General features: G+C 50.2%; 4 protein-coding genes across 4 annotated transcripts; 2 read left to right on the top strand and 2 right to left on the bottom strand.

The window, feature by feature from the left end:
* Window positions 1-44: 44 nt before the first annotated feature.
* M436DRAFT_62585 (MFS general substrate transporter) lies at window positions 45-1,886 on the bottom strand (the record flags this gene model as incomplete). Its single annotated transcript, XM_013573160.1, has 2 exons — window positions 45-1,596; window positions 1,648-1,886. 2 exons carry the CDS (start codon window positions 1,884-1,886, stop codon window positions 45-47), a joined length of 1,791 nt encoding a protein of 596 aa, XP_013428614.1.
* An 890-nt stretch (window positions 1,887-2,776) lies between these two features.
* On the bottom strand, window positions 2,777-4,445 carry M436DRAFT_44155 (putative homogentisate 1,2-dioxygenase; the record flags this gene model as incomplete). Its single annotated transcript, XM_013573086.1, has 5 exons — window positions 2,777-2,844; window positions 2,901-3,978; window positions 4,010-4,205; window positions 4,256-4,278; window positions 4,332-4,445. The coding sequence occupies 5 exons, from the start codon at window positions 4,443-4,445 to the stop codon at window positions 2,777-2,779; spliced, it is 1,479 nt and encodes a 492-aa protein (XP_013428540.1).
* A 603-nt stretch (window positions 4,446-5,048) lies between these two features.
* On the top strand, window positions 5,049-6,169 carry M436DRAFT_62583 (FAD/NAD(P)-binding domain-containing protein; the record flags this gene model as incomplete). The annotated part of the gene is made up of 3 exons (XM_013573159.1): window positions 5,049-5,546; window positions 5,602-5,918; window positions 5,986-6,169. The coding sequence occupies 3 exons, from the start codon at window positions 5,049-5,051 to the stop codon at window positions 6,167-6,169; spliced, it is 999 nt and encodes a 332-aa protein (XP_013428613.1).
* A 701-nt stretch (window positions 6,170-6,870) lies between these two features.
* Window positions 6,871-8,454, top strand: M436DRAFT_43453 (serine/threonine kinase 16; the record flags this gene model as incomplete). Its single annotated transcript, XM_013572940.1, has 2 exons — window positions 6,871-8,330; window positions 8,385-8,454. The coding sequence occupies 2 exons, from the start codon at window positions 6,871-6,873 to the stop codon at window positions 8,452-8,454; spliced, it is 1,530 nt and encodes a 509-aa protein (XP_013428394.1).
* Window positions 8,455-11,665: the final 3,211 nt, after the last annotated feature.

The raw sequence follows: 11,665 nt of genomic DNA, 5'->3' as shown, positions 1-11,665 counted from the left end.
TCCGATGACGTACAGTCAGCCTTGCACGGATATTGCGGCAGAACCTAGAAGACACGACCCTTGGTCTGCTTGTTCTTCTTGACGTTGATGTCGTGCCAGACCATGACTGCGAAGATACCAACAGCAAGGAAGCAGGTAGCTGCGATCAGCATGTAACGCTGAGCCTCACCGTAGGATCTTGCAATCGCATCCCTAGTCGGACTGCCGACTGCGTACGAAGATTGGACGACGATGCTGCCGTAAATTTGAGTAAAGTTGGCTTGAGACTCTGGCGGAAGATAAGCCTGGAGCCTGGCAGGATAAACGCCGGTCCAGATTGCGGCTGCGATGGAGCTACCGATTGCTCCTCCAATGCTAGTGAATGCGTACTGGATGGCAAGGGCAACCGCGACTTCTTGATGGGTGACGGCGGCCATGACGGCGATCTGCTGGCAGATGACGGTTGTTCCGCCACCCAGAGCAATGAACACTTGACACATGACGATGAAGCCAATGTTAACATCTGGTTGACGGAAGGCGACCATCAAACCGACGCCGAGAACGCTCAGAGGGACACCAAAGTAAAGAGCAAGCCACTTGTAGCGACCTGAAAATCTGATGAGGAGACCTACGATGATAGCCCAGGAGCAGGATCCAAGTGTGTAAATGTTGCGGATGAGGACAGCCTTCGAGATCGAAAGGTCGTTGACGACGATCAAGAAAGAGTAGAAGAAGCTGTTCCAGATGTAAAAGCTGACAAAGGCCAATGCACCATAGATTGATGACCCAAGGACCGTGCGATTGGACAGTAGGGCGATGGGCAAGAAGCTCTTGGGAGCGAAGAACTTCTCGTAGACTCCAAACAGGATGAGAGTGATGATACCAAAGACCAACATACAGATGATCATCGGTGATCGCCATTGCTTGGCTTGGTAAGAGTACAAGCTGAAGGGAAGCAAAAAGAGGGCAAGACCACCGCAAATCAGGAGCAGGCCGAGGACGTCAAGCTCGATGGCGTAGTGCTTGATGGACTGCATCATAGTGCGGCCGCTATCTGGTCTTTTGGTGTATGTACCAAGTTTCTTCGCCTTTCGCTTGTTCAAGGTGAAGATCAGCAACACAGGCAAGCACATGACAGGTGTGACGATGGCAAAGGTACCAAAGCCCCATCGCCAGCCTGGGCCGTTGATGAAGTTTGTCGCAGCAGGACCGGCAGCGAATGTGGTGAAGAGGTAGGGCGTCGAGACGATACCATACACAATTCCACGGTTGCGCAGGCTGGTAGCATCTGCGATCATGACTGCCACGATATACTGAATACCAGTGTAACCTATCCAGTAAAAGACTTGAGCCGCAGCATAGGTTTCGACGTTGTTGCAACCCGCCATCATGACGAGACCAACAGTCAAGAAGCATGCCATGACGGCGAAACCTTCACGACGACCCCATACGTCGATGATTTTAGAGAGAGGCAAGCGTGACAGACCTCCGAGAATGCTCGAGAGGATACCGGTAGTGGCCGTGAGAGAATGCAGTGAGAAATCACTGGTGACATAAGCTGAGAATGCGGTGGACATGGTAGAATGCATCGAATCGACTGTGTAAATCACGTAGATGCTTGGACAGAGTCAGCTTCGGCACAAATTGTGTAAACAGATCAACACGTACAAGAAGAACACGAGGATCAAAGATTTGGTATCCCATGCCGAGGTAACAGCTTCGACTTCGCGCACACCATTTTGAACACTTCCGTCCTCGCTGCTGTCGTCAGAGTGGAAGAAAGTGTTTTCGACGGGCATAGTCTTTTCTCCTCTTTCGTCAGGCGCATCGGATGATTGACCATGGGGGGTACCATCATGCTCAGCAGCCGGTGCGCTGGCCCAGCATTTGGCCCCAAGGTCCCACATAGCTACCGAAGTTACAAATGAGGTTCGTAAGGGGACGATAGAGTCTATCAAAGATTGATTAGATGATCAGATAGAGAGCCGCGGGGCCATAGCATCTTATATGATTAGATCGTGGCAACCTGCTGCCAAGGGTCTTTTTCTTCCTGCCGTCCAGACTTCTTGGCCGCAGCATTGGCAACGATACAAAAATCCTGCCGAGGATGAAGAACATCAACGGAGGATCTATGAATCCAATCAGTCAGGCACGCCAAGCGAGCGACAAAGCCGCCAAGTCAGGCGCCAAGTGATAAGTTATTCAACAGATCGAGTACCAGCGTACCACTACTGTTCAGCCGCATCGCGTTCGGCACAGATACAGTGTTATACCTCAAAGCAAGAGCACGACACTCGCGCGCGCTCTTCCTGCTTCCATATCAGAAGAGACCTGACTGTTTGGAGTCGATCCAAAGCGAGATCGTTCATTCATCTCTAGTTTGCTCTGCCCAGATAGCGAGAAAGCACCATTGATGTCATCTCGAAAGAGTGTCGCGTTGATACTCTGCTGAGACAATCGCCATCCTCCTCGGTACAGGACTAACAATCTTCCATCCAGCTCTTGGCCAGTGTGCAAGAATTGGAAAATGCACCACTCCAACGCTTGCCCACTGAGAGTGATAGATGCCTCTACACATGCAGTGTGAATTCCGTCCTCAATGACCTTCTGCTCGTTCTAAATCTCAGCAGAGTTGTGCATACGCGGTATCTTCTGTCGTTTCGATAGTGAGAGACTAATCTAAGTCTCTCATCTTGCGACAGCATGAACTTCTGCCAGAACTCATCATCCCATGTATAACCCTGTCTTCGAAAAAGAATGATACTGGTATGTCTGCTGCCTATACTAGGATCCCAATCTATGTTCGTGCTTTCTCCTTGCTTGCCAATAACTTCTTGACCTCATCTTGGTGCTTTGAGAAGTTGTCTATGTTTTTGGTCATCGGTAGGAAACATTGATTATTTGGAAGTGAGATAACGTACCAACAAGATTATTCCACATCTTGGGATCGTGTTCGTGCTTCTTGTCAGTGTTCCATGCGAAGTCGGTAATAGTGAATGGTCTCGAGTTCTCGAACATGATTGCGACTGCTCCCTTGGAGATCTGCATTACTGGAGGTTCGTTCTCAGTTGCGGCTTTGAACTCCTCATAAGCCACGCCGTGTGGAACCATACCACTCTCATAGGATGCACCGCCAGGCTGGAACCCACCTGATCGACCGCCGTAGTCACCATAAAGAAGTCCCATGAATTCTGATGCAACATTTCGATGGAAATACGGAGGACGGTATGTGTGTGAAGCCACGTCCCACCTAGGTGAGAAGATGAGGAAGTCGGCTAGTGGTGCAGCAGGATCCCGAGAACGGGCAGTAAGCACGCAGAAGATACTGGGATCAAGATGGTCCACTGAGATAGAACCAACATTTACGAACTTGGTGAGATCGTTTTTGTAAGGAACATAGTTTTCATGCCATGCAACAACATCGAAGGGGCTGTGCTGTTGAGAGCTTCGAAATAACTTCCCACCAAGTTTGTATGTGACAGTCCATGGCTCCTGCTCGATCTCATACTCGGCCACAGGGTGCAGGAAGTCTCTAGCGTTGGCCAGTCCATTCGCACCGAGTGGGCCCAATTCAGGAAGTTCGAAGTTGGCACCCCAGACCTCAAGAATGTATCCTCGCGAAGGACCGTCAGGCAGATTGACTTTAAATTTTTGGCCCCGTTGAATGACCACAATCTCACCTGGCTGAACGCAAAGCATGCCGAATTCTGTCTGGACATCGAGAGCACCTTGCTGTGGGCATACGAGATAGTCACCACCAGAGTTGGCAAAAGCTGTCTTCTTCATGTCGGAGTTTGCAGCGTAGATGTGAGTTGCGATTCCCTCTCGTAGGGTGGGGTCGCCGGATCCAGCGATCGTCTTGAGTCCAGCGACGAAGTCGATCCCGTCGCCGTCGGGTACATCGAACGGAAGCCATGCGAGCTGTGTAGGAGAAAGGTGGAATCTTGGGTTGCTCGGCGGGAAGTTTGCTTCCGTATCTTCATTGTCAGGCAGTCCTACCTGAGAGGATCATTAGCTGACGACATCAGACGTGGGAGTGGCCCCTTCTCATGAAACCCTGATGGGCGACCGACGGTCTGGCTCGATAAAGCCAAGCTTTCTTGTTGAGGTGTCGAGGTGCGACGAAGGCTGAAGCCGTCATCCGTTCGGCATATAGCCCGAACCGCACATTTCTGGGACTGTTCTGCCCTTGAGGCAGGGTTCCAGGCACTGCTTCGGATGCAAAACTTGGTTTTGTCAGTACGAGTGGTCTTTAGCATTGGTGCAAAGTATTGACCTATTGTTGAACCCCGATTGATCCTGTGGAGCGTTGTCAGTGTTATGGTTGGTATTCTCTGGTTGCTCAAACTTACCTCATAGGGATCATCTTTTTGAAGTCCGAATGATGGGATAGCCCCGTCCTGCTGGGTCTCTGCCCAGTGGAAGATATCTTGGTATTCCTTTCGATTCGACAAGCTCGCAGTCATGGTAGCTATGGACGGTTTCAGTTTTTGAGTGTTGTGTGAGATCTGGGACCTACCTTGTTTGATATAGCCATAACTTCAAGCGGTCATGAGTGGGGTCGTTAGTATGGCAATCGCTCCTTGAAGCACTCGTGTAGACCTGTAAAGGTCTGTAAGATCCATTGTCAGGCCGATGGTCACGACTCACAAATGGTTCGGCGCGATCTTACCCCACATGGTTGCCGGACAACATTCAGCCACCTTGAGACTCCGCTCGATGCTAGCGCCATGGCTTCCCAGCACTTGGGGGTCATCAGGTAGTGGATCAAAAATGGGATTCCTCAGATCATCAGTAGTCAGTTCACTGCGACGACTCCACAGAGGTGCGACATTATCCATCATGTTCCCTGCGTGACCCACTGGCAGTGTTTCTTCATCTTTGTCCCATCACCTTACATACCACAACGATCACCCCCAGCAGTATGACCGCCGCTGACCCAGGGAGGTCTTTCAAGAATGTCCGTCTGTAGACGATAGCTCTTCTCATACGACGACTAACCATATTTCCAGGTGTTGATTGTCGGTGCTGGCCCCGCTGGATTGCTTTTGGCACTATTCCTTGCAAAGATGGGTATTCAGACACACGTAATTGATTCCGCAGAGACTCTAGACGATCAACCACGAGCGATCCATTATGGAACCGCCGCTGTCCATGAACTGGCTCGTGCTGGAGTACTGGATGATATCCAAGCCGAGGGACTGATTTGTCGGAATTTCTGCTGGCGCAAACTGGACGGAGAGGTCATCGCTGGCTTAGATAGTACTTTACTTGACGGCACTTTGGACCAAGTCACCTGTCTTCCGCTCAACCAAGTCAGCAAGATCGTCATGAAGCACATCTTGGAGCAGCCAACAGCAAGAGTGTCGTGGGGTCACAACGTTACCGACATTGGACAAACTGATGAAGAAGCTTGGGTCGAAGTGGAAACATGCAAAGAGACTAAACGTCTCACAGCCGATTATATTGTGGGATGCGATGGAGCTAGAAGCATTGTGCGGCGTAAGCTCTTTGGCGTGGACGACTTCCCTGGACACACTCTGGAAGAACAGATCGTCGCCACGAATGTGAGTGTCTATATACTCAGCAATATACCTCGTCTATTGACAAGAAGTTGTGTAGACCTACTACGACTTCGACAAGTATGGTTATCAGGATTCAAATTCCATCATCCACCCTGAGCACTGGCATATGGCTGCCAGAATTTCCAACGATGGTCTGTGGAGAGTTTCGTATGGCGAACTTGCCGGACTCTCACGCGGGGACGTCATTGCTCGTCAGCCCGAGAAATCCATGCGCATCTTGCCTGGTAGCCCCTCACCTGGCCAATACCAGCTAGTCAACATAAGTCCTTACCGGGTCCATCAACGTTTGGCCAGAAGCATGCGAGTTGGGAGATTTCTTCTTACCGCTGACGCTGCCCACCTATGCAACCCCTTGTAAGTCGGCATGGGATATTGGCCACAATAGCGGGAGACTTATACTGACATACTGACCAAATGCTAGCGGAGGTTTAGGACTCACAGGTGGAATCGTTGACGTGGCAGGTCTGTCTGACCGTCTTAGCGGCATCTATGATGGCAATGCCGACGAATCAATTCTGGATGAATATAGTAGAATTCGTCGGGAAAAGTACTTATCCATGGTCAACCCTATCTCGCTTGAGAACATCGGTCGACTGCATAGCTAAGATCCAGATGCAGCTATAGAGAACGATACCTTCTTGAAAATGTGTAAGAAGGCTAAGAAATATCCGGAATTTGCGAAAGTCATATTAAGAAGCGCGAATGATTTGCGATATGATTTTACAACACTATACAGGACCGAGGTTGTTAGTCAATAATCAGGCGTGAATCATCTCAACTCCGCTAGGTGATTCAAAATCGCGCTTTCAATCGATATCATCCTCTGGTCTCTCATATATCGGTTTACATTTCGTCCACTTCCGCTCCCTTCACCATGGTTTAAGGATCGAGACTTTCGCAGACATGCTAGACCAGTCTCTGATTTATCCAAGATCATTCCTGCTTCAAGCGTATATACACTGCAGTGAGCTTGACAACACGAGACAAGATAGATAAGGACTGTCAAGGAGTGGACCTCCTCGCTTTAGCGCCTAGTCTGCACAATCGCGGATTGGGCTCACCACAGTCCTCTCAATGTCTACACACGTACGCAAACCCGATTTAGATCCGGGAAAGGATCCACTGTCGATGTGGGGTACCCCACATGCACGGGTGGGATACGGATGAGAGACTGCGGAGTGATACTCTGCGGTTGACTGGGCTTGATTTACGTGTGGTCCAGTCTGACTCCATATAACCATCCCAGAAGGTCGGCCGCTGATCAAACCCAGACTTCCACCAAAGTTTCCCATTCATCATAACAACCATGGCCTTTGGTGGTATCCTTGAAGATTCGCATCTACCTCATGTTCCGGGAACCGTCATCCTCAATGAGGAGGCGGCACATTCTGAGAGCGTCACAGGTGGACTACGACATGGTATGGGGAGAAATGCCGGAGTCGTTCTTGCTCCGCAGCCTTCCGAAGATCCGAACGATCCTCTCAACTGGTCTGATACAAAGAAGATCTCCATCATCTCGATCCTCGCTTTCGATGTCATACTTTACGCAGGAACCGTAGGTCCACTGCTGAACGCTGGTCTTTCGACAATCTCGCATGACTTTGGAGTCCCGATCGGTGATATCACCGTCATCTCTGGTTACCAATTGCTTGTCGCTGGTGCCTTCGGACCTTTGGTTTGCGCCTTCTCCAGGAAGTATGGCAAGCGTCCGCTCTTCATGCTCTGCTCTATCTTGGGCGTTGTTGGGACTGTTATTGGATCGGCATCAAACGGTCTCAATGCGCTTCTTACTGCACGCGTGGTTCAAGGCTTCGCAATCTCAGCTTACGAGTCGCTGGTCATCACCGCAATTGGCGACCTCTTTTTCGTGCATGAGCGGGGCCTGTATTCTTCGATCATCAACTTTCTACTCGCAGGCATCTCGAATTTCTCGAGTGTTATCACAGTCACGATCGTATCCAACCTTGGTTGGAAGTATCTGTTCCACATTCTGTTGGCATTTGTGGCCCTCCAACTCATTCTTCTCATCCTGTTTTGTCTGGAGACAACTTACAATCGAGACAAAAGGTATGATACCGACGAGGTCGCAAATGTGGATCTCGAGAAGCTTGCGGAAGTCGAGCACCGAAACGACACGGAGCTGGAAAAGAGCGCAAGTTCCGCCACGAGAGCGAAGCCGGTCCCCCTTCCGAAGACATTCAGACAGGAATTGGCTATTCTCACTGGTGTGTACACAGACGAGAATCTGTTGCAGCTGGTGCTCGGATCCTTCGCTGTCTGGACAAACTTCACCGCCGCCTGGGTCATCATTGCCGTCGGGGGTTCTACCGTTCTCTCCGTGGCAGTGGCCTTTGTGCTTGCGCAGATCTTCACTTTGCCTCCATATAATCTGACCGCTGCAGGCGTCGGATACTTATCTTTAGGACCGTTTGTCGGATCCATCATTGGCTCCGTTATCGCTTGGGGATACATGGCTGAACAGGGTATCAACCTGTACGCTTGCGCAACAGTCCATGGCATCGTGCTGGTGGGAGTCGTCGCCATCTGCACCGCGGCTACAGCATATGCCCTTGATGCGTACCGGGATATGAGCAACGAGATCTTCATTGCAATCATGCTATTCAAAAATGTTGTACTCTACAGGTTCAGCGAGTTCGTCAACAACTGGACAGCGTTTGCTGGACCTTTTGTCGTCTACAGTGTCTTCGGTGGCATTGGGCTAGCATTAACGCTGGCAGCTATCCCAGTCTACATCTTTGGCAAACAGTAAGCACCTTGGCCCTAGCCTGAGAATTCAATACTAACAGGGATTTTCCATAGATACCGAAGTCTCTGGGCCCGCCATAATCTGCTCGAGCGGATGGGTGTCAAGACACATGCTGAAGTTTGAGGAGGTCAAGTCTAGGTTCCGTGAGCGTATTGTTTTAGTTTGCCACCAGTATAGTCAAGGAAATTGAGAGTGTGCTCAATATTGCAGACCTGTCGGATTGGAACAATCACTCTCTTGTTGCGATTTGATATCTCGATCAGTGTTTCCGCGACAGATTGTCGCGCGACGGTGGGATGTCGTCGAACGTTTAGCACAACCAAGTCCTCCTGTGACTCGACACATGGGTTACGACAGAACGTTTCGGCAATGTCGAAGTGATCCAGCTCATGGAGTCGTTACACTATCCTGCAAAATCGGTATCAGGGTCGGGCTTGCCTCGAAACGGAAGTGCCGCTCGTTTGGAACAGCCAGGACGGCAAAAGTTCCGCGCGCTTTCGGAGATGGGTACGGTGGATCCCACACCCCCGCAGATCTGGTCAACCGTCACGAGAGATCCTTCCACCCCCACGCAGACGGCCTCAGCTTGTCAGAAAGGATCAGTCCTGTAGACGACCACAACCATGTTAGCATGTTCGACATATCCAATCTGCCAACGCCTCCCTCGCAAACATCCGAAACCTCCTCCGAGAAAGCGCACTCCCAAACGCGATCACCATACAACGCAGAACCCAACATAAACATGTCTCTCAAGATGTTGAGTCCACACTCAGATACAATGCCACACCCTAGTCTATCAGACGATACTGGGGAGATGAGGCCAACCCTTGTATCCGCAGAGAGTCCAGGAGTCGGATCACTCGTCGCAGTACACCAGCGTATTGACGACACCTTGCTACGTCTGAGCTCCACAAAGCAAAGCACATCTCTCGATGATTGATCTAGTCCCAAGACCTCGAATCTTCCATCTGGATCGCTAGACTTCGATGGAAAAGGTGAGTGGTATGCTTCGGACGTGACGGGCTCAGTCACCGGCTATGAAGAATGGGTACCACCACCAGGGACTGGCGTAGCGGATCTGCCTCTGGATTTTCACGAAGATCAAAACATATTCCCAGAAAATTTCGACCTGATCACCATTGATAGCATGGCTCTGAATCATGCCGCCTTGGATGCCGATGTCTCGACATACTTGAATCATTCAAAACAAGGACCTTGGGATCAAATATCCAGACATCGCACACAAAGCCCTGCCTTTCAACAAGACGCATTCCCAGAATCAGCCTCATTACCGATTGAAGCTAGTGCTCTAAACGTCAGCATTGCAGATGCAGGAAGTCCCGGAATTCTCTCGAGAATGCCTAGCCTGCTGAAGGAAACCCCTCGCAAGACACTGACACATCCAATCATAGATAAGAACGTTTACTATGCGATGATGACTAGCGTCCGGTTGCAGGTATCATCAACTGCAGACATGGAGCCTTTGATGTCCCTACAAGAGATGCAACAATTCCTAAAGTGCTATCTCATCTGTTTTCACAAGCTTCTCCCTATCATTCATCTACCCTCTCTCGATCTCGAAACAGTTCCATGTCATTTGATACTGGCAATATGCGCCATTGGAGCTCTCTATCGACTACGCCGTAAGACAGCCCATGATCTCTGGCAGTGCGCGACTCAGATCTGCGATAAGGTATTGATGGCTGAAATTCCGAAATGTGGATACCAGATAGCTGACAAAATTCGCAAGGAAATGAGACTCGACACGAATGGCGACCCTCTCACGACAACCGCCACAATCGATATGCAATGCAAGCTGCTAGTCACTTGGTTCTCCGTCTTCAGCGGAGACATGACACAGCACGCAATCTCTGCTTCTGGGTTCTGGGCTACGGTATGAATGTCAAGATAAAGACGCCCAAAAGCAATGGTCTGCTGACACAAGTCACAGCGATATCGATCTTGCCGGGTGTTGCTTGCATCCGTTTCACCTGATGCCGGAACCGCTACATGGGAACAATGGATACTGAGGGAGACAGCGAAGAGGTCTGTATCTCCATGCAGATATTCTGGTACCTATCTGACGATCGAATTCAGATTGTTGTATGGGATATTCATCATGAGTTCCATGACTAGTCTGGCGTACGACGTTCCTCCGTTATTTTCGATTACCCAGGATCTAGACATCGAATTACTGGACGAAGAAAAACTATGGGAAGCACAAACCCGTGAAGAATGGACCGCTTTGCAGAGACGACGCACGCAAAGTCCCAACCTCACTGTCAGGACCGCCTTTACTCATCTTGTTCTTGGCAAAGAACACCAGACGTCGCTTAAGATGACCTCTCCTCTGAGATGGACTGCGTTCTCAACTTCGATGATCATGCATGCCGTGAACGTATATATGTGGCACCTGATGCAGTCTTCCTAATCATTTGGCGCCTTCGCTGTGGAAGACACTACCGCACTTGCTCTCAAGACTGCAATGGTCAGTCAGACTAAAGCTACGCTTGCCAGATGTTATGCGCTGCTTACAGCAGATCGTCCAGAGCAAGAACGTACATCCGACGATCCAGAGGGACCTCTGCTCTTCAATTGTCTTGCGCTCTTACGATCTGCACATATCAGAGTGTTAACTGGAGCTGATAACTTCAACCGAATGACACTTTTGACTGGAGGTGCTCAACAGGTCTCAACGTCTGTTGAAGCATTCATATCTGGCAATGCTCTGGAGAGAGGACCTCTGATGACCCGAGCGGTAGACAAAGCCTATGGCGCTTTCCTCACTCCGATCAAGGCTGGCTACTTGTTGGTACGCAAGACAGCAGCTCTAACCTGGAGCCTGGAACATCCTATCGCTGGATGGGATTGCGCTTTGTTTGCCACAGAATCGGTACACACGCTCGAAATGTCACAGCTCGAGTATCCACTCACTCAAGACGAGTTGATGATTATTTCAAACTTTCGTGACCTGCTTAGCGAAGCTGACAGCGATTATGACGGATACGGAAGTCTGGCAGGAGAGATCATGGGGTCCTGGGCGAGCCTTATGGATGACACATGGACTTGGGGAATCACGCCTCGGATGGCTCGGGTTATGAGGGAACTTTCAGATGCTTGCAAACAAGACTGGAAAAGACACTTTCCGAACGGTAACGTTGGTGGCCCGATTAGTTGATGATTATTATTCAGCGCGGCCGGGGATCGCGCAGTCTCACTCGTTATCGTCTGGAAATCGCTATCTTGCGATCAATCAACCAGTCGGAGCTATAGCGACTGTTTTACAGGTGTCGCATAGATGCGAGGCTACAGAAATATGGGACCCCTGCTGATC

The sequence above is a fragment of the Aureobasidium namibiae genome (genome assembly GCF_000721765.1).
Source record: "Aureobasidium namibiae CBS 147.97 unplaced genomic scaffold scaffold_6, whole genome shotgun sequence".
NCBI classification, from domain to species: Eukaryota; Fungi; Ascomycota; class Dothideomycetes; order Dothideales; family Saccotheciaceae; genus Aureobasidium; species Aureobasidium namibiae.
The sequence above is the reverse complement of the archived record's forward strand: the minus strand, read 5'-3'. Positions and strand labels throughout refer to the sequence as shown.